This window comes from Lithobates pipiens, unplaced genomic scaffold (assembly GCF_037356315.1).
Source record: "Lithobates pipiens isolate NorthernLeopardFrog02 unplaced genomic scaffold, aLitPip1_a1.2 Scaffold_8, whole genome shotgun sequence".
NCBI lineage: Eukaryota > Metazoa > Chordata > Amphibia > Anura > Ranidae > Lithobates > Lithobates pipiens.
Window position 1 is genome coordinate 580,584,883 of NW_027507903.1, and position 21,001 is coordinate 580,605,883.

At 44.4% G+C, this 21,001-nt stretch overlaps 1 protein-coding gene across 2 annotated transcripts in view; it reads right to left on the reverse strand.

Moving 5' to 3' along the window:
• LOC143961100 (potassium channel subfamily T member 2-like) overlaps nt 1-21,001 on the reverse strand; it is a 439,371-nt gene that overhangs the window by 233,187 nt on the left and 185,183 nt on the right. For both annotated transcript variants that reach the window (XM_077470267.1, XM_077470268.1), the window contains exons 4-6: nt 20,439-20,486; nt 16,982-17,030; nt 10,613-10,672 (exon numbers count right to left, since the gene is read on the reverse strand). In XM_077470267.1, the coding sequence (XP_077326393.1) occupies nt 10,613-10,672; nt 16,982-17,030; nt 20,439-20,486 (157 nt within the window). The remainder of the gene's footprint in view (nt 1-10,612; nt 10,673-16,981; nt 17,031-20,438; nt 20,487-21,001) is intronic.

The window sequence follows — 21,001 nt, forward strand, 5'->3', positions numbered from 1 at the left end:
GCTCAAACATATGTGAGAGGTCTGCTGGGATACGTGTACCCAAATAGTTCAAGGCATAATCCGTCCATTTAAATTCATAGTTTTTCAATCTCAACATGTCTTTGGGAATTGCAATTCCCATAGCCTCTGACTTAGTTAAGTTGATCTTAAAATATGATAGGTTAGCATATCACTCCATTTCAGAGTATAGGTTAAGAAGGGATATCAGAAACATAGAAAAGGGAAGGCAGAAACAAGATGAAATAGTCCATCAAGTCTGACTGTTTTTGTTTTTTTTTAAGCTATAAAATACCAGGACAGAACAAACACCCCCAAAACTGTATTACTAAGTTTAGGACATATACATTGCAAGAAGTCAAAGTGTAGGGGTCAGCGCTATGCTATGCACAGAGCTTGCATATTTCAGTGGCCAGGAGTTAGCGCACCCTTATAGTGGTGGTCAGTGGTGAGTCTATAGTGTTTTGTGCTTCTATAGCCTTATCATTGGGTTGGTCACAGAAAAAAAAGCATATCATCAGCATAAGCTGAAATCTTATACTGGGTTTTTTCAACTGTCAGTCCCTGGATGTCCCGGTTTAAGTGAATCCTACAGAGGAAGGGTTCTAGAGAGAGTGCTAAAAGAAGGGGTGACAATGGGCAGCCCTGCCTGTTCCCATTGGTGATCTCAAAAGAGGGGGATAATACTCTGTTTACCTTTACCTGAGCACTAGGTAAAGTATAAATACTTAAGATCCATCGTAGCATGTTCTCTCCCAACCCTATATATCGCAGAACCCGGAAAAATACACTGCCAATTAACTCAATCAAATGCCTTCTCTGCATCTGTCCCAAGGAACACACACTGGAGCTTAGATAGATTAGCTATATGTATTAGATTCAAGACCTTAGTAGTATTGTCCCGTGCTTCTCATATCACCTCGGAGATGATTAAATACCACCAAAAGAAAGCTCTATTTGTGGGAAAAAAAGGACGTCAATCTTGTTTGGGTACAGCGTTGCACGACCACGCAATTGTTAGTTAAAGCGACGCAGTGCCGAATTGCAAAAAATTGCCTGGTCATTGAGCAGCCAGATCTTCCGGGGCTGAAGTGGTTAAGCTGTCTGTGGAGGGTGCCAAGTCAGCAGGTGACCATACTGTCCTGACAGACTGGGTCTAAGGAGGTATGTCAATGCATAAAGCGACATTTGAAACAGTACATCCAAAAAGGATAAAGGTACTCTGTCCTATATGCCCACATCCTAGAATACATATGAAACAAAAAAGAATTTGTGTTGCAATGGAATATGGCATATAGTCAATAGTACAACAAAATAAATTCTTAAAACCATAAAGTTTATCGTATAAACATTTAAATTGTGTATGGCATCATATCCAATATATTGAAAAGTAGAGTTCACAGATCTTATTTCAATTCAACATGCAAGTGTTATCTCAACGCGTTTCGAATGCTTTAAACATCTTCAACAAGAGCACATGTGAACAGTATCTGTGTGGGGAAACCTAGTAGTATAAAATAATAAGTCTCCATACAGTTTGCTGGAGTGGAAATTCTCAATTCCAAAAGGGAACATCTGAGGGACATAGAGTTGGTAATCAAAGCAAATGCTGATTCTCAACAGATCAAAGTACTCCAGACATCATCCACTGAGTGTATCCCATCCCATACACTCGGGGGTGATGTCTAGTGTACTTTTATCTGTTCGGAATCAGTATTTGCCTTGTCCCCACACAGATATGGTTCACATGTGCACCTGATGAAGATGTTTGAAGCATTTGAAACATGCTGAAATAACATGTGGATTTTGAATTGAAATAAGATCTGTGAACTCTACTTTGAAAAATATTGGATATAGTGCTCTTTATAATTTTAATGTGTGCAAACTGTATGGTTTTAAGAATTTATTTTGTGGTAGTATTGACTATATGCCGAGAAAAAAAATCATTGCCTTTGGTTCATAGACGTCTAAAACAGAACAACATTTTTTTTTAAATTTCTTTCATGTCCTAAATTTCATACACTGTATTTACAGGTGCATTTCAAAAAAATTGAATATCATCAAAAAGTTATTTATTTCAGTAATTTTATTCAAAAAGTGAAACTCATATATTATATAGATTCATTACACACAGAGTGATATATTTCAAACATTTCTTTCTTTTAATTTTGATGATTAAGGCTTACAGCTAGTAAAAAAAACTAAAATTTAGTATCTCAGAAAATTAGAATATTGTGAAAAAGTCTAATATTGTAAACTCATGGTGTCACACTCTAATCATCTAATTCAAGGTTTCCTGAGCCTTTAAATTGTCTTTCAGTCTCATTTAGAAAGTTACACAATTATGGGGAAGGTTGCTGACTTGACAGTTGTCCAGAAGACAGTCATTGACACTCTCCATAAGGAAGGTAAGTCACAGAAGGTCATTGCTAAAGAGGCTGGCTGTTCACAGAGTGCTGTATCCAAGCATATTAATGGAGAGTTGAGTGGAAGGAAAACGTATGGTAGAAAAAAGTGTACAATTAACAGGGATAATCACAGACTTGAGAGGATTGTGAAGCAAAGGCCATTCAAGAATTTGGGGGAGATTCACAAGGAGTGGACTATGGCTGGTTTCAGTGCTTCAAGAGCCACCACACACAGACATATCCCGGACATGAGCTACAACTGTCGCGATCCTTGTGTTAAGCCACTCCTGAACCAGAGACAATGTCAGAAATGTCTTACCTGGGCTAAGGAGAGAAAAGACTGGACTGTTGCTCAGTGGTCCAAAGTCCTCTTTTCGGATGAAAGTAAATTTTGCCTTTCATTTGGAATTCAAGGTTTCAGAGTCTGGAGGAAGAGTGGAGAGGCATAGAATCTAAGTTGCATGAGGTCCAGTCTTAATTGGCCAGCAAACTGGCCTGACCTAAAGTCCATAGAGAATCTGTGGTGTATTGTCAAGAGGAAGATGAGAGACACCAGGCCCAACAATGTGGGCGAGCTAAAGGCTGCTATCAAAGCAACCTGGGCTTCCATAACACCTCAGCATTGCCACAGACTGATCGTCTCCATGCCATGCCGCATTGATGCTGTAATTCATGCAAAAGGAGCCCGACCAAGTATTGAGTGCATACTATAATGTACATGGACATACTTTTCAGTAAGGCAACATTTCTGTATTAAAAATTCATTTTTTTTATTGGTCTTATGTAATATTCTAGTTTTATGAGATACTGAATTTCTGGTTTTCACTAGCTGTAAGCCATAATCATCAAAAGAAAGAAATGATTGAAATATATCACTCTGTGAGTAATGAATCTACATAATATATGAGTTTCATTTTTTGAGTTGAATTACTTAAATAAATTAACTTTTTGATGATATTCTAATTTTTTGAGATGCACCTGTATATACAGCCAAAAATGTTGAGAATGATACAAATATTAATTTTCACAAAGTCTGCACAGCCTCCATTTTTCTTATGGCAATTTGCATATATTCCAACACGTTTTGAAGAGTGATCAGATAAATGGCAATTAATTGCAAAGTCCATCTTTGCCATGAAAATTAACTTAATCCCATATAAAACATTTCCACCTTATTTGTAAAGAAGGCTTCGGAGCACCGAAGAAAGTCCAGAAAGCACCAGGGCCGTCTCCTATAATTGATTCAGCTGCGGGATAGGGGCACCACCAGAGCAGAGCTTGCTCATGAATGGCAGCACACAGGTGTGAGGGCATCTGCATGCACAGTGTGGCAAAGACTTTTGGAGGATGGCCTGCTGTCAAGAAGGGCAGCAAAGAAGGCACTTCTCTCCAGGAAAAATATCAGGGACAGACTGAAATTCTGCAAAAGGCACAGGGATTGGACTGCTGAGGACTAGGGTAAAGTCCTTTTCTCTGATGAATCCCCTTTCCCATTGTTTGGGGCATCTGGAAAAAACCTTGTCTGGAGAAGAAATGGTGAGTGCTGCCATTGTTCTTGTGTCATGCTAACAGTAAAGCATCCTGAAACCATTCCTGAGTGAGGTTGCTTTTCAGCCAAGGGAGTTGGCTCACTCACAATTTTGCCTAATGCCACATACACACGATCTGAATTTTCGTCTGAAAAATCTTGCATGGTTTTTCCAACGGAATTCCGCTCAAGCTTGGCTTGCATACACGCGGTCATACAAAAGTTCTCGGAACTTTCGACCGTCAAGAACGAGGTGACGTACAACACTATGAGGAGCCGAGAAATTTAAGTTCAATGCTTCCGAGCATGCATAGGAATTTTGTGTGTCGGAATTGCTACAGACGATTGGAATTTACGTTCGGAACTTTTTCCATCGGCAAAATAGAGAACCTGTTCTCAATCTTGAAATTTCCGACCAAAAGCTCTCATCAGACTTTTGCTGGTGGGATTTCCGATCGTGTGTATGGGGCTTAAGAACACAACCATGAATAAAAAATGGTACAAAAACATCCTCTAACAGCAACGTCTTAAAACCATCCAAGTACAGTTTGGTGTCGAACAATGCCTTTTCCTTCATGATGGAGCACCTTGCCATAAAGCAAACATGATAGCTAAGTGGCTCGGGGGAACAAAACTACAAAATTTTGGGTCCATGGCCAGGAAACTCCCCAGACTTTATTCCCATTGAGAACTCGTGGTCAATCCTCAAGAGGCAGGTGAACAAAAAAAAAGACAACACAAATTCTGAAAAACTCCAGGTATTGATTATGCAAAAATGGGCTGCCATCAGTCAGGATGTGGCCCAGAATTTGATTGACAGCATGCCAGGGTGAATTGCAGAAGTCTTGAAAAAGAAGGGTCAACACTGCAAATATTGACTGCTTGCATAAACTTACTGTAATTTTCTTTTACAAAGGTTTTATTAGTATTAATTAACAAGCTTACATTCCAATACAATAGGCTGTCATACAAATAACAGTTCAGGTGTTTCACAGTATAGAAGTTATTAAAGAAGGCTGTTGCCCAGGGGATTCTAACATTTTCTGTGTCCGGGAGAACCCGGGTTTTCACATGACTGCAACAGAAGTATGTCATACAATACAGTAACAGCCCATAGTAATCATCTACTGGTAATTGGTAAGACAAAAGAAAGAAGGAGAGAAAAAGATGTATAATGAGTCAAGAGAAGATTAAAAGAGGTCGTTGAGTAAGAAACAGGGGAGAAGTAGTGAGGGTTAAAAGAGAGAAGGAAGGAGGGTCAAGGAAGAGAGAGGGGAGGGAGGGAAGAGAATGGGCTCGCAGGTTGTGCACCACCGGTCCCTACATTGATAATATAGCAACATTGAATCTAGGAGAATAATGATATGCAATCCAGGGCTGCCAGACACGTAGGAACTTGGCATGAGTGTCAGAAACAACAGAAGACAATTTTTCATTGACCATAACATCATTCAGTCGGTTCTTGACCGCTTCGAAACTCAGGGCTGGGGTTCTCCATGCTCTGGCTATTGTCAATTTAGTTGCAGTAAACAGATGTTGCGCCAATTGGCGCTCTGGGCGTAATAGCGCAGTGATTGGTTTGCCAAGGAGTGCCTCAAACGGATCCCTTTTAAGATTCACTCGAAGTAGGCTACGAAGCAATGCGTACACCCTGACCCATAGTCTGCACACCCGTGGGCACGTCCACCAAATATGGGCCATAGTGCCTTCTTGGGCACATTCCCTAAAGCAAAGAGGGGAACAGGATGGGACAAAGCGAGCCAGGCGCGTCGGGGTATAATACCACCGGTATAACACCTTATATGCATTTTCCAGAATCACTACATTGCGCGAGCAGTTGGATATAGCTAGAGTCATTGCCTGCCATTCCTCTGGGTCCAGCTTCTTCCCTAACTCTCTCTCCCACTGTGAATGGTAAGACCGCACTGGAGGTCTCCTCTTAGAAACCAGAGCTGAGTATATCATAGATATCAGACCAGGGGAGTGGGGCCTGGATCTGCAGATGCTCTCAAACGGTGTCAACCTGTATGGGGCGTCCTGAGATTTAATGAGACTCCGGAGGAAATGACGGATCTGTAGATACCTGAAATATTCTCGTAGAGGTATGTCATGTGACGAGCGTAAAGCATCATAGGTTAAGATTTTAGTGGGAGTAAGCAAGGAGTGTACGTCGCCGAAGCCATTCATGGTCCACCACCTGAATTGCGCTGTGTCGTTAAGGCCTGGAGGGAAAAGTGGGCAACGTAAAAGTCGCAACAGCGGGAGATGGGGAGAAGCCAGCCCCGCCGAGTACTTCACTGAGTCCCAAACTCGTAGCGTATGAATCATACAAGGCCCTGTGATCTTAGGGCGATGTATAGGCGGGAGCCATGGTAAGGAAGAAATTGGGACGGGGTCAGTCTCAAGCAGATCAATAGTCGCCCATAGCGGGAGTTGATACGTCTCATGGAGATGAGAGAGCGGAGCAATGGTAGCAGCCACGTAGTAGTCTCTTATATTCGGGACCGAGAGGCCCCCATTACTTTTGTTGGCGAACAGGATTTGTTTATTAATACGGGGGCGAGACGATCCCCAGATAAATTGCAGGATCTTACGCTGATGGGTATTGAGGACGTGGGAGGGAATTGGGATGGGGAGAACCCTAAAATAGTAAAGTAATTTCGGGAGATAAGCCATTCTGATGGCTGTTATTCTCCCAAACCATGAGAGAGGTAAGGAGGACCATGCCGACAACATATCCGTCAGTTTTTTGAATAAAGGTGGATAATTTGCCTGATATAAAGCCTGATATGCCGATGTGAGGCGGATTCCCAAATAAGGCAAAGAGGAAACCCATTGGTAAGGAAAGGCCGACTGCAAGTCTCCCAGTAATTCCACAGAGAGGTTAGTCGACAATGCCTTTGATTTAGATGAGTTAATTTGGAGTCCTGAGAGAGAAGCAAAGGATTGCAACAGTGTATGTAAGTTTGGCAGGGAAGTTCTAGGAGAGGTGACAGAAAGGAGAATGTCATCAGCGAATAAGGAGATCTTATGTGGGCACCCCGCTATTTCTATGCCCAGGATATCTGGATGAGCTCTTATTGCCTCCGCCAGAGGTTCCAGTGCCAACACAAAAAGAAGGGGTGACAGCGGGCATCCCTGGCGGGTTCCCCTGTGGATATTAAAAATGGGGGATTCAAATCCGTAATATTTAATTTTTGCTCGGGGAGAATTGTATAGGGCCGACATCCAAGTCATAAAAGAAGTCCCGAACCCATAGTGCCGTAGGACAGACATAAGATAGGGCCAGGATAAGGAGTCAAAGGCCTTATTTATATCGAGGGAGAGAAGCATGGATTCCTGAGAGCGAGCCTGGGCTATATGTTGGAGTTGAATTATATGTCGAATTGCATCACCCGCCTGTCTCTGTGGTACGAAGCCAACCTGGTCTTTTTTTATTAAACGGGGGAGAAAAGAGTTTAGTTGAGTCGCCAAGATTTTTGTCAAGAGTTTCATATCTACATTGATGAGCGAGATCGGCCTGAAATTAGCCCAAGATGAGTGGTCACGGTCCGGTTTAGGAATCATCACCACATTTGCTGTCAGAAGATCTGGGGAGAGAGGGCTGCCGTTTTTCACCGAATTGTACATTGCCACCAGGTGGGGGGCTACTACCGATGCCAGCTTCCTATAATAAAGTGCGGTGTACCCATCAGGCCCAGGACGTTTTCCCACCTTAAGCTCTTTTATTGCTTGCAGAACTTCGGTGAGCTGAATATCCCTATCCATGAGGGTAACGTGAGCCCCCGTTAAGGATGGAAGCGAAAGGCTTTCCAGGAAGTCTGCCGTGCTCTGAGCCGCATTGCCCCCCGGTGCCGCGTACAGCTTCGCAAGGCGGTACCCAAATTCTTCCAAAACATGCTTCGGGTTCCCTGATAGGACATTGTTGCGATCTCGCAAGGTTATCGGGTTCAATTTAGGGGTAAAGGTTCGGAGTCTGTTAGCTAGCATACGGTTGGGCTTATTTGCTCTCGCATACCACCGCTGGCGGGACCAGCGTAGTATACGCTCAGCACCCTCAGTGAGGCACAGATCAAGCTCCGATCTGGCTAATTCCAGCAACTTACGGTTGCCCGGGGTGGGAAATTGTTTAAACTGCTCGGATAGTGACTCCAATCGGGACTCAAGCTCTTTTTGTTTCATCTCTCTAGCCCTCTTGCGGGCCGAAGCCAGACCAATTATTCGACCTCGTAACACCGCTTTATAAGCCTCCCAGAGGACCACCGGAGACTGCACCGAGCCCAGGTTCTCACGAAAGTAGTCCTCCGAAGCCCTAACAATATCCGCCGTCACCCCTGCATGTGAAAGAAGGGAATCATTCATCACCCAAGGAGAAAATCTAGGTCTATCTAGAATAGAGTGACAGACAACTAGCACCGGGTCGTGATCCGACCAAGGAACAGCCAAAATTGAGGCCGATACCACTAACGGAAGATGACGTCAAACTTACTGTAATTTTCAATAAAAACATTTGACACTTATGAAATGCTTGTAATTATACTTCAGTATACCATAGGAACATCTGACAAAAAAAGTCTAAAAACACTGAAGCAGCAGACCTTGTGAAAATAAATATTTGAGTAATTCTCAAAACTGTTGGCCATGGCTGTATACTGTGTATGTGTATATATATATATATATATATATATATATATATATATATATATATATATATATAGTATATTACACGATGGTCAGAATACATTATTTCTACAATTGTTCTGAACTTAATTTGGTTCTCAGGGTTAATTGGCCCAATCTGTAGCACATGTGACCATCCTTAAGGACAGACATAGGTGGTCTGAGTGGGTATCAGTTTCTCGCATCATTTAGGGAAGATGAGGAATGATAATGTAGCACTAACCCCCGAAGGAGCTGCTGGTTATTTTTGGGCTTACCGTTACCCTCCGTTCTCCTTGTTGCACGTCTAGGGGATGTCCCGTGGTAGATGACCCAGTAACTTGAGACTGACAATAGATCCACTTGAATGGATTTTATTTGCAAAGCTCAGACAATTGAATGGTCTTTCAACTTGGGATCAGAGGATTGGAAAGGAAGTTCAGGTACTCTTAGTGTCAAAGTCAAAAACATTGAAGAACTTGCTTACTTTGACTGCATCCAGAGAATAGCCATTCGCAGCTGGATGGTCACTCAGGTTGGACAGTCCCTCTCTCGGAAAGCCTAGCAGCCAACTTGGTGTTTACATAGGAACAAGTCTTTGCCACAGATGTTGTTGTAAAAATGTAAAAGATACTGTCTCTGCCACAGACGTTGTTGTAAAACCCGTAGGAAAACTAAGCTTTAGAACACTTGTAGGATACCTGGATCTTTCAGCCTTCTTGGCGACATCCACAAGACCGGATTCTCTCAGTTACTTCAGCCCTTCCAGGCTCTTGCTAAGAAAACCAACCCGTACGTGGTGTTCTTCCGAAGAGTCCTCCCTTGGAATGCTTGAAGTACACTGGGTCTCTCCCGAACCGGAGACGGCACCCAACCACCTCAGAATCCTCCTTTAGTTTTCTTGCCTTGGGCTAGCCAGCCCCAAGACATTAAAGTGGGGTGGATCCGCACCCCAGGCCATAGCCTTCCTGGGGGCTGGTCAGGAGGACCAGGACCATGTAGTCAGCACATCATACTGGACCGGAACCCCGAATCACCTGACCTCAGCACCTTAAGTACCCTCTCCCAGAAAGCACAGCGAGAGCGCCCCTCCCACTGGGTGGGCTCCGAGAGAGAGTAACTTAAGCACCTGACTAGACTATAGTTCCATGCCTGCCAGAAGAGGCAGTGCCCCCTGTGGCCAGGCTGAACATATCACGGTCCAGTCAAACTGATGCTGAGGCCCAATTTAGATAATTACACCCAAACCAAACTGCAGTTTAGGCAACTTTAATTTTACAAAAAACGCATAGCGCATGCTCTTCAGGAGCCGCCACTGCAATCATATAACGGTTGTGTGTGCAAACCAATGCAGCTTTCAAACAACAAAGCTTTCCACTACAGTGATCCATACACCAGCCACTTAATGTATGGTGTTCATCAAATGACATACATTACACATGGCTGGAACAATGCAGCAGCAATCGATTTTAGGTTTACAGGCCCTGCCAGTGTTGTTTACTTCCCCCAGACAGGGAGTTAATTAAAATAGACTGGATCATTACAACTCAGAGGGGAATTGACCTAAGAATGAATTACCTGCTAATTACTGCCAAAATCAATTTACGGCAAATATTTCCATCTGTAAGTAAAACTTTAGTCTACCTTATCTCATGAGAGGTATAAACTACATTTCCACATAGAACAAAATAAAATACCCTAACCACAGTAATACAGTCCTCTTCCAGTTAACGAGGGTGCAATCTTATTTATTTAAATTGTGGGGGGAAACTGGAGTACCCAAACAAAACCCATATATATAGGGGGTTGTGTAAAACATGAGGTTTTAACAGATCTGGGATGACAATTCAAATGCAGCCATGTCCCTGTTCTGCCTATTATCCTGGTTCTCAGACCCCTTTCAACACACAAAGAACTTGTGCTTTAAGTGTTCTGCAGGTGTACAACTTGCCAGTGAAAATGTGCAGCAAGTTACAAATTTTTGTCAAGTTATCCTTGCTATCTGGGAAATTAGACTTACCTTGTATCCCAGATAGGTCAGCAGCATGGTTTCCAAAAAGCTGATTAACGCAACAAGAACCTAAGAGAAAAGGAAACATTCAATGAAGTTTCACAAAGATAAAAGCAGCGAAATACAATTAGAGCATGACTAGGGTAGATCAGAGCTCCCTGAACTAACCTTATGCTCCCCCCCCACCAGTATTCCCTATGTTCCCCCTTCCCCCACTTATAGAAAAAACACACAACCCTTATGTAGGGTAAAATGGCAGAAGAAGGCCTTTTATTCACATATACTTTATATACATAACAGAACATAATAAATGCTTTAAACCTGAAACAACGCTTTGAGATCCTTGATGGTACCACATATCCATAACGTATTTTGTGTCTGAGGCACCAGATAGCTGAGTTGCGACCCCAGCCGCAAAAACTGGTTCAGGGGCCCAACCAGCTACTGTCAGCCACCCAGGGTTCTTATCACTACCCAGTCACTATGCAGTGAACCATACCAACTCAAGGATACCATACCTCAGATGGTTCCCTGCCTTTTACCCAATGACCAGATTTTAGACCGCCGTCAAGAACCCCAAACCGCCAGACAACTGACATAAGTGTTAAGCCTTACACTAGTGTGCCCCTCCACACCCGAAAAACCCTTTGTAAGCCATCTTCCAACCCCAAAAACTACAGGCTAGTGTCCACGGATTTAAGGTGAACTCTACCCCCCCTCAGAAACAGCCACACGTCAGATTCTAGATCCAAATGTCTAATGACCAGGCCCTCATTCTGAACAGCAAACTTCCCCACCTCCTTATTCACCTTGATCCAAACCTTATTAATCCTCCCCACTGATCTGGCTGCTCGCCATTATGTGCGGCAATGTCCAACCAGAGTGTGCTCATACCAGGAAATTAACTTCTAAGCCTAATAAAATCTAATCTTATATCCCTGATCAGTTCTCTGGATGACCTAATAACCAAATCATTGCGCCCAGCATGTATAATAAGAATATCGGGAGGCATGTCTAATCTGGCAAAACAGTTAACCTCAACAACCACCCGACTCCAAAGCATGCCCCTGACACTGATCCATCTAACGATCCCCATCTCCCGAGGAAGAACTAACTGCCTGCCATTAGACCTGACATCTGCCCTCTTAATCCCCCAAAATGCATAAGAATGCCCCAGGATCCAGATGAGGCACCTCCGACCTGAAATAAAAAATTTAAAAAAAAGAACATCGCATCACCCACCAAACAGGGAAAAAAAAGAGACAAACAACATGTAACAGAAAGACAGAAAAAGGAAAAAAAAAACACCCGCCCCTTGAGGGCCTACAGTAAGTGGGGCCTGACATACAACCGGAATCTGTTTGACTCCCACCTGACGATCTGCTTTACCACATTCTCACCCAATCCCCACCTAGACGCCTCAGTGGCCGCACCGATGCGGAAGGAATGAGACAATCCGAGGGGTGAAAGCCTGCCACTAACAGACATTTGCGGAAGACCGACACAAATTGAAAACCATCCTCATGTACTAACAGGGGGCCGCCTATCTGCGGCCGCAGTAGAAAGAAATGCTCCAAAGCCATAACCAAGCAAAGACAAGGCCCATTGCCCCGAAACAAATCCGTTTGCACACCCTTCCTACTCTAGTCGGTCTTGGAACTTAGATCCTAAACTGGACAGATTCCGAAGTGAGTGCAACATCGCCCATGAGCAACCCCCCACCACCCGTTTGGACGGACTGACCAGTTTGCCAATGCAAAGAGCTCTGAAAAATGCCAGTAAAAAGGCCACCTTAAACAAAGCCTGTTCATGAGCTGAAGAACAAACCGACTGCAGAAGGTCTAAGATAGAAGTTAAAATAGAGAAAGACACTGGGCTACGAGTAGCGTCAGCCCCTGCAATAACCTCTCATTGCCTGCTTAACTAAGTAAGCTTTAGTAAAATCCCCAACACCAGACAACTTTAAACCAAAAAGCAAGGCCTGCCAGATTGCGATCCACCGAAGAAGCCAAAGCCCCCCTCACAAAATTACTAACAACAAAATAAAGAACCATCAATGAAATATCAACCTCAGAATCCAACCCACCTACCTCATCCAGCAAAGAAATCCATTTCCTCCAAGCCCTGGAATCCCAGCCTCCCAAGTAGCAGCACTCAGGGAATTTTGAATCAATCCAGCGGCGACTCCAATGCAATCTGCCACAGCTGTTGAGGCCAAGGTCCCATGTTGCTCTGCTGCCAGTGCCAACACGCAAATCTCGTCCCACTGAAAATGAGACAAAGCATCTGATACTTTGTTGTAAATACCAGGAATATGCACCGCATAGATGAAAGCATTCAATCTCCGATAAAGTAAGACTAAATGGGGACTAAAAGAGGCGCACCACGGGTGGGGAAGAGGACGAAGTGTTATTGATCGCCGAAACTTCTCCCATATTGTCACAGTGAAATCGCCATTTTTTGTTTTTTTCTAAAGGAATCGCCCCAGAGTTCAACCGCCAGGACTATTGGAAACAGTTGCAAAAGCACCAGACTTTTCAACAAACCAGCAGAATGCCAGGCTGCAGGCCACCGTTCCGCACTTCAGTGCCCTTGAAAGTAAGCCCCGTAGCCAACGGAGCCAGTGGCATCTGTAAACAGAACCAAATCCGCATTACTAACCGGACCCTTCGCCTACAGTGACCGACCACTATAGGACTGAAAAAAGGTGTCCCAAATAAGGATATCAGCCCTGAGCTCCCTGGTCAGCTGAATGTAGTGCCGCGGGGACATCCCCCCTGCCTCGGCTGAAGATCTTGATTCCCTTGGTGCCACCTGGATGTCCTCTTCCAGCTCCCTGTCCTCAGAGCTACTGACCTCCCCCTCCGATCGTATATCTGCAGAAGTGGGGGCCGACGCTCTCTGGACCGTAGACCTTCCCCTCCCTCTAGCCACAGGTTGTGATCCCTGCTGAGTTGCCAGGCCTCTGCGTTGTGATGTAATCCACGTTGTACTCATCCTCCGCCTGCTGCTGATGTCATTCATGTGTGACCCACCATCGTCTGCTCTCCCGGGCACCAGCCGAGGTGATTCCCTGGGCATACGTGCCCGCCTTCTCACGCAGCTCCTCCCGACCATGATGAGGGCCGCCGCCCACACTTAGAGACAGGCTGGTGCCCGCAGTACACATTCTCCCCCCCCCCGGGCTGGAACGCTGACTGGAGCATCGCCAGCAGCACCAGCCAACCGCTCCAGAATCCTGATGACAGAGGAAGGGACAGAGACTCCACACCGGCGAGTGTCCACTTCCCGCAGGCTCTGCCTGCGCTGGGGTTTCCTCCCAGGGCCACCCTCCACGGAGCATGCGTGCACTTGGCAGGGAGGCCTGAAGGGTTTGCTTGCGGGCTCCCAGTGCGGCGCTGAGCCTGAGGTGTCCTATCAGGACTGAAGCTCTTGAGAGGCCTGGACTTTCGAGCATGCAGCTGGCCGGGCCCTGGCTGAGGCATGCCGAGCCATGGACATCAACAGCAGCCTTGAGCTGACCTAACAATTGATCCAGTTTGCTAATTTTTCTTTTCTTTTTCTCTTACAGGGTGAGAAAACACAGACACTGACTACACAGAGATGTTTATCCGATTTTTGCTCTGCAACTGTCCTAACCTCTCCTACCCAGCAACATATCTTACTGCTCCTGCCCATCGCCCCATCTCATGGGCAAATCAGGTAAGAGTCCGTACTAGCCATGCCATCCTGAATTATTTAACCCCCTTATGTGCCTGGTTCCCCATCCACCCTGTCATGTATGCCCTATGCTGACTACATTCCTTCTCAGCTCCATAGCATGTCTTTATTTACAATAATAACACAACTGTTATGAATGACTGAATGTTAACTATGTTCTCCAATGCCGCGTACACACGATCAAACAATTGGGTGGAAAAGTCCGGCAAACTCAAGTTTAATAAGGGGGCCCCCAGATACCGGCCCCCCACCCTATGTGAATGAGTATGGGGTACAATGTACCCCTACCCATTCACCTGTAAAATAAAGTACAAAAAAACACAACACACAAGGGTTAAAATAGTTTATTGCACAGCTCCGGGGGTCTTCCGTCTTCGGGGGTCTTCTCACCGGACTCCTCCGCTATCTTCTTCTAGCTCTTTTACTAGCGGAGGAGCCCGGCTTTCTTCCTCACCGCCGCCCTCTTCTTCCGACTTCGGGGGTCTTGCCCCCCTCTTCGGTTCTTCTGCCGGGCGGGGACATCATCCGGCGATGTCCCTATATAAGTCGCCGCACGTCGCGTCGGAGCCATTGTGAGCCGAGGATGCGACAAGGCAACATCTGAAGAGAAGAACAGAAGGCGGTGACGACAGCGGTGACAGAAGACCGGGCCACCGCCTGTAAAAGAGCTAGAAGAAGGCGTGGTGGCCCGGCAAGAAGAACCGAAGAGGGGGACAAGACCCCCGAAGTCGGAAGAAGAGGGCGGCGGCGAGGAAGAATGCCGGGCTCCTCCGCTAGTAAAAGAGCTAGCAGAAGATATCGGAGAAGTCCAGCGAGAAGACCCCCGAAGACGGAAGACCCCCGGAGCTGTGCAATAAACTATTTTAACCCTTGTGTGTTGTGTTTTTTTTTACTTTTTTTACAGGTGAATGGGTAGGGGTACATTGTACCCCATACTCATTCACATAGGGTGGGGGGGCGGGATCCAGGGGCCCCCTTATTAAAGGGGGTTCCTGGATTCCGATAAGCCCCCCGCCCGCAGACCCAGACAACCAACGGCCAGGGTTGTCAGGAAGAGGCCCTTGTCCTCATCAACATGGGGACAAGGTGCTTTGGGGTGGGGGGGCCGCGCGGCCCCCCCTTCCCCAAGGCACCCCCCATGTTAAGGGCACACGGCCTGGTACAGCTTGGGGGGGGGGGCGCTCGCTCGTCCCCCCCTTTACTGGCCGGGCCGGGTAGCGTGCTTGGACAAGAGTCTGATGTGGACCTGGGGGGACCCCCACGCCGATTTTTTTCGGCATTGGGGTTCCCCTTTAAGTCCATACCAGGTGGTGGGGCCAGCGACATCTCCTTCGCGGGCCCCGCCTACCTGGAGACGTGCTCAAAATGAGCAGACTTGCCTCCGCGTGTGTGGGCAAGTCCGTTCATTTCAAAAGTACGGCGGATAGTACGGCGGACTTAGTACGCCGTATTAGTCCGCTGAAAAAGTGCCGTGTGTGGGCAAGTAGCCCGTTTGGAAAGTCCGGTTGACAGTCCGGCGGGAAGTCCGCCGGACTAAGTCCGCCAGATAGTCGGCTACGTGTGTACGCGGCACAAGCTGAACTCCAAGCAAATATAAAAAAAACTTTAAGGGTTAGTTTACACCTGCTTTGCTCCGAAGAGTGATCCACTTTCAGATCGCTATTCAGGGAGCATATGACAGGCAGTGAGGAGGCATTGTAGCACCTCCTCACTGCCTGTTTCAACCCCTTAAACCCTGCACTAATATGCCACAGCTGGGTGGTTGTGTGGTGCCCCCACTCACTTGATATCGTCCGCTGAATATGACAGTGGAGATCATTTTTGCCATGGCATATGTATGCCCCACTCCGCTGCCTTTGCAGCATATAGGGGAAGCTATATTTTTTGTCCCCCCCCCCCCAAAAAAAAGTGTAAATGAGGTCTTATAGTGTTGTGTGTATTCTAATAAAAATAATTACATGTATTTTTTGCTTTAGCTGGAATAAGTACAATAATCTCCATTGATATCATCCCTTGCAGAGCAGGACTCAAATTGTGGGAACGAGGGGTGGCATGAGATGCCATTTTGGCTCTGTTGCAGTTCATATGTGCTGACAGGACAAGAGCCGACCAGTCAGAGCTGATGACTTATCAATGTGTTGCTGCACCTTCCATGTCCAATCAGCAGGCAGGACAATAGGTGACATCATTGTATTGTTTCACTCTAACCAAAAAAAGTTTAAAAGGTTTAAAAAAAACGGCCCAACCGGCAGCTAAAATGGAACTAAACTCTCCTAAAATTTTCAGCCAAGGAAGCTGCCATTTTGGCCTCTGATCTTCATCTCTCATGATGCTGCACATGTGATCAGTTATGACACCAATGGTTTGACATTGTGACATTGACATTTTGACAACCAATGTGACAGTCAGCATTCCAGACACATGCTGGGAATGTAACTTTCTTTTTGAAACTGGTAAATCGATGGGTTTAATTCCACTTTAAGACCATTCACATAAATAGTAGTTCAGCTGGGTATTTAGCTGTTTGCCTAAAGTTCAGGTTTAAACTCTACCCATTTGCAGATGACATACAGGCTTCAGCTCACTGGATAGTACAGGTGAGATGAGGGCTGTGTGAATCTGTGTACAACACCTATTTGAAATGATAACTGAATTTACCTGAAGTGCCCACAAAGGAACAGGCCTGTTCACCCAAATGATGGGGGTCCTAGAAAAACATAAAAATATATACTGTGTAAAGCAAAGTTTAGCCCTGTAGGGAAGACAGATGCAATTGTTACTAATCCAGTGGTCTGTGGATTAGTAGGGGATTATTTATTTTAAAACATGTTGTACCAATGCCTATACATTCACACAACTATCCAAAATGATCCCCACATTATGTCTACTATGTGTAATTCCTACGATCTTCAGCTCCATCTAGTGGTCATAATGCAGTATTTTCTTGACTGAGGTATTTCAGGAAAATACAGCATTATGGCCACTAGTTGGAGCTGATGTTCAAAGTAAACACATAAGGCGCATATGGGGATTATCTGTGATGTCTGGGTGAGTGCTCAGACATTTGCACATCATATGTTTTTAATAAATAGACCCCTTATATGTAACATTGATAAAAATAGGAAATGTGGGACTTCCAAAGCAGCGGTGGGAGTCATTACTGTATCTATACATACCTATACCATGGGGTCACCAATTCACAAGAATGTGGGCCTCTAACCCTTTTCCCATGGCAGTTTACAGACCAGGGAGTTGACTTTGTGGTGGTGGCATTGTAGGTAAGTTGTATCCCTGCTCGATATTTAAAGCGCTGGCAGCTGTGAGGGCTATAGATTCTCACTTGAATACAGATTAGGCCCTTATTATTCTTTATTCTACTTTTTCAAACTGGTTACCTCGAAATTGATATGATGGATTTATATGCATTCCTTTATCCCTGAGACCTTTCTTTAATCACACCTACCCATATAAGTACTTGTTACATTGTGGGATCAGGATCAGTTAATCTGTTGTCTTTGGTGTTACTATTTCTGCGGTCTGTTATAACAGTAGTTTATATATAGTATGTATTCATGTGAGATTTCTAATGCTTGCTAGTGATATTACTTTTGGAGATTTAATATACATTTTGTGTTCTAAATACACTCCAAGGTCTTGATGACCCCTTGCATTTTGTTGTTTCTTTAGCCATATAGGACCATTTGATCCACTTCCCCTCCTACTGCTGGTCCCCTCTCATACCTCCCAGCAGCCTGGGATGATGTGACTACTTCTATGCACATACCTGTTGTTTTTGTAAGTGGTTGTGTGGTTTCTTTTTTGCTCCTCCCCCCATTCTGTTCTCCTTTGCCCTCTTCCTTTGTGGGGATAGTTTTTATCTGCACATTTGCAAATATATACCTGTGCATGTAAATTTATTATATATTGTTTTCTAATTTTAGATGTGAGATGTTTCATATTGGATATCTGTCATAAATGATCATAATGTCTTGAAGAGGGTGTATGAACTGCAAAACGTGTCACTGATTTTGTACATTTGACAGTACATCTTCTATTTTGATACATTGAATGATCGATTGTATGTATTGATGTTTGTAAAATAATTTTGTATATTAAAATGTCATCACCAATTAAAGAAAAACCTTAACTACAACCTGAACAGATGATAAGTGACCTTCCCGTTATGCACCTATAATTTATAGCAAGCTTACTATTGAAAGAGCAAGCTGCACTACAGGGAGGCTGAACTGGGCTACATATTCAGCATATTTCTCATAAGACAGCCATGAAAGGACCCGTGTAAATGGGTTTTTTCTTGTACTAGACATGCTTTGCTGTCGATAGAAGTCAACAAAAATAAAGCAGCTAAGAAGGATGTCAACTGCAAGTCAGAAGATCAACTACAGGTCAGAAGGTCAACTGCAGGACTCCAACTGTAGGTCAAAAGAAGATCAACTGCCAGTCAAGCGGTCAACTGTAGGTCAAAAGAAGATCAGCTGCAGGTCAGGATGTCAACTACAGGTCAGAAGATCAACTGCAGGTCAAAAGGTCAACTGCAGTTCAGAAGGAGACCAGCTGTAGGGCAAAGGATCATCAACTACAGGTCAAGTGGTCAACTATATGTCAAAAGAAGATTAGCTGCAGGTCAGGAGGTTAACTGTGGGTCAGAGGATCAACTACAATTCAGAAGGTCAAATGCAGGTCAGAAGGAGGCCAACTGTAGGTCAAAACAAGATCAACTGTAGGTCAGGAGGTCAACTGCAGGTCAGAAGAAGATCAACTGAAGGCAGAAGGGGGTCAACTTTAATTCAGCATCTGTGAGAACTCTGTCTGAAACTATACTCACAAGCGAGCTAAATGTACCTGAAAGCATGTTGCTGCTTTCCTCTGTTCTGCTATCTAAAAAGATAGGAATTAGAAAACTAACATTTAGCCCAGTTCAACCTACAGCTTTATGACCCAGCTTATTTTAACGTGATAAGAGAATAATTGGAAGATGCTGGAAAGTGTCAATGATAAATCACCTCACTTTTGTTGGAGTCAAGGTAATTGTGAAATTGCCTGCATCCGGGGTTTGGGGATTCCAGGTGAGTTGGGCTAGAAATGAATAAACTTGCTAATAAACCTGTATATAGCCTGTACTTTAACATCATAAAAAAGACTACAAAAGATACATCATAGATTCCCTAATATAAATACAACTAATTGATCTATAATACTGGTCTTCGCTACCTTAAAGCCTCGTACACACGATCAGATTGTTGGCCAACAGAGGGTTAGACTTTTGTCTGAAGGGCGTGTGCCTGGATTTTGTCCTGCATACAAACGGCACACAATTGTTGGCCAACAATCATGAATGTAGTGACATACTACATGGAATTTCAGCTCTTGAGCGCCACCCACTGGGCATCTTCTGCTAATGTCGTGTTTGGTGAACATTGATTCCGAGCATGCCTGTTTGCACTTTGGACTTTGGACTTTTGTGTGATGGACTTATGTACAGACGATACGAAAATCTGAAAACAGACCATTGTCTGCCAAAAATTTACTAGCCCAACATCCAACATTTGTTGGCCAAAAGTTGGACAACAATTGTCTGATGGAGCGTACTAATGGTTGGTTTTTAGGCAAACAGTCTGTCATCACACAACTCCCTACCGAAAATCCGATCCTGCGTACAAGGCTTTAGATCAAGGATCTTCAAACCTTTTAGTATGAGGGCCACATCCTATATTTTACAAATATTCATGGGTCAAAATAAAAAAAAAAAATTATTTTTATAGATGAACAATCACATTTCATTGAATGAATTAGAGTCCAACCTTACATCAGGATCCCCATCAGAGTCCCCTTACATCAAAGTTACCATCCCATCCAAGTCCCCCTTACATCAGCATCCCCCCTTACATCTGAGCCCCCCTTATATTAGTACCCCCCTTACATCAGAGCCCCCATTAAAGTCCCCCTTACATCAGAGTCCCCATTATATAAGCAGGCCAGATTTGGCCCAAAGGCCATAGTTTGGAAACCCCTGCTCTAAATAAGTGCCAAGTGACCACTAATTGTGATTAGCTGAGAAGCGCTTTTAGCTGTGCTGTGGCATTGCGGTTCTTACCAGTCAAATTTGTGCTGTGAAGAATAGTTTTGTTTTGGACATTCCCAGCTGTAGATAAAAAATAAAGGTTGATGAGCAATTAAAACATGCACAAATGGAATACAAGAGTCTAGGTGAGCAAGATATGTGTATACTATATTGAGGTGTATGGTGGGAGATGAATGCCCGCTAAAAGGGTCAGATTAGGTATGATGGATACCCTATAATGATCTTTGTTTTTAATTATCTTTTTTTGTGTCTACTGTCACTCAGTGGCCCCAGATTTTGTGGACCAGATAATTATACCAAAGTAGCCTTTTCCAGGTGCCAACACAAAAGGCTGAGATTGAGGCCTAAGATCAAAGAGAAGAAGAAATAAGTCAGGGTAGGGCATGGGTAAATCTAAAAGGCCAGTTAAACCAGGACATCAGAACCAAATGCAGAGGTGGAGAATCACAGATGAAAAGGTGTAGGGTCAGGGCAGAAAATGAAAAAAATGGAATAGGATCTAGCAGAAGTCAATAAAGGAGAAACGACACTTGCTCACCCATAGCAACTAAACTCAAGTCAGCCTGTCATAAAGG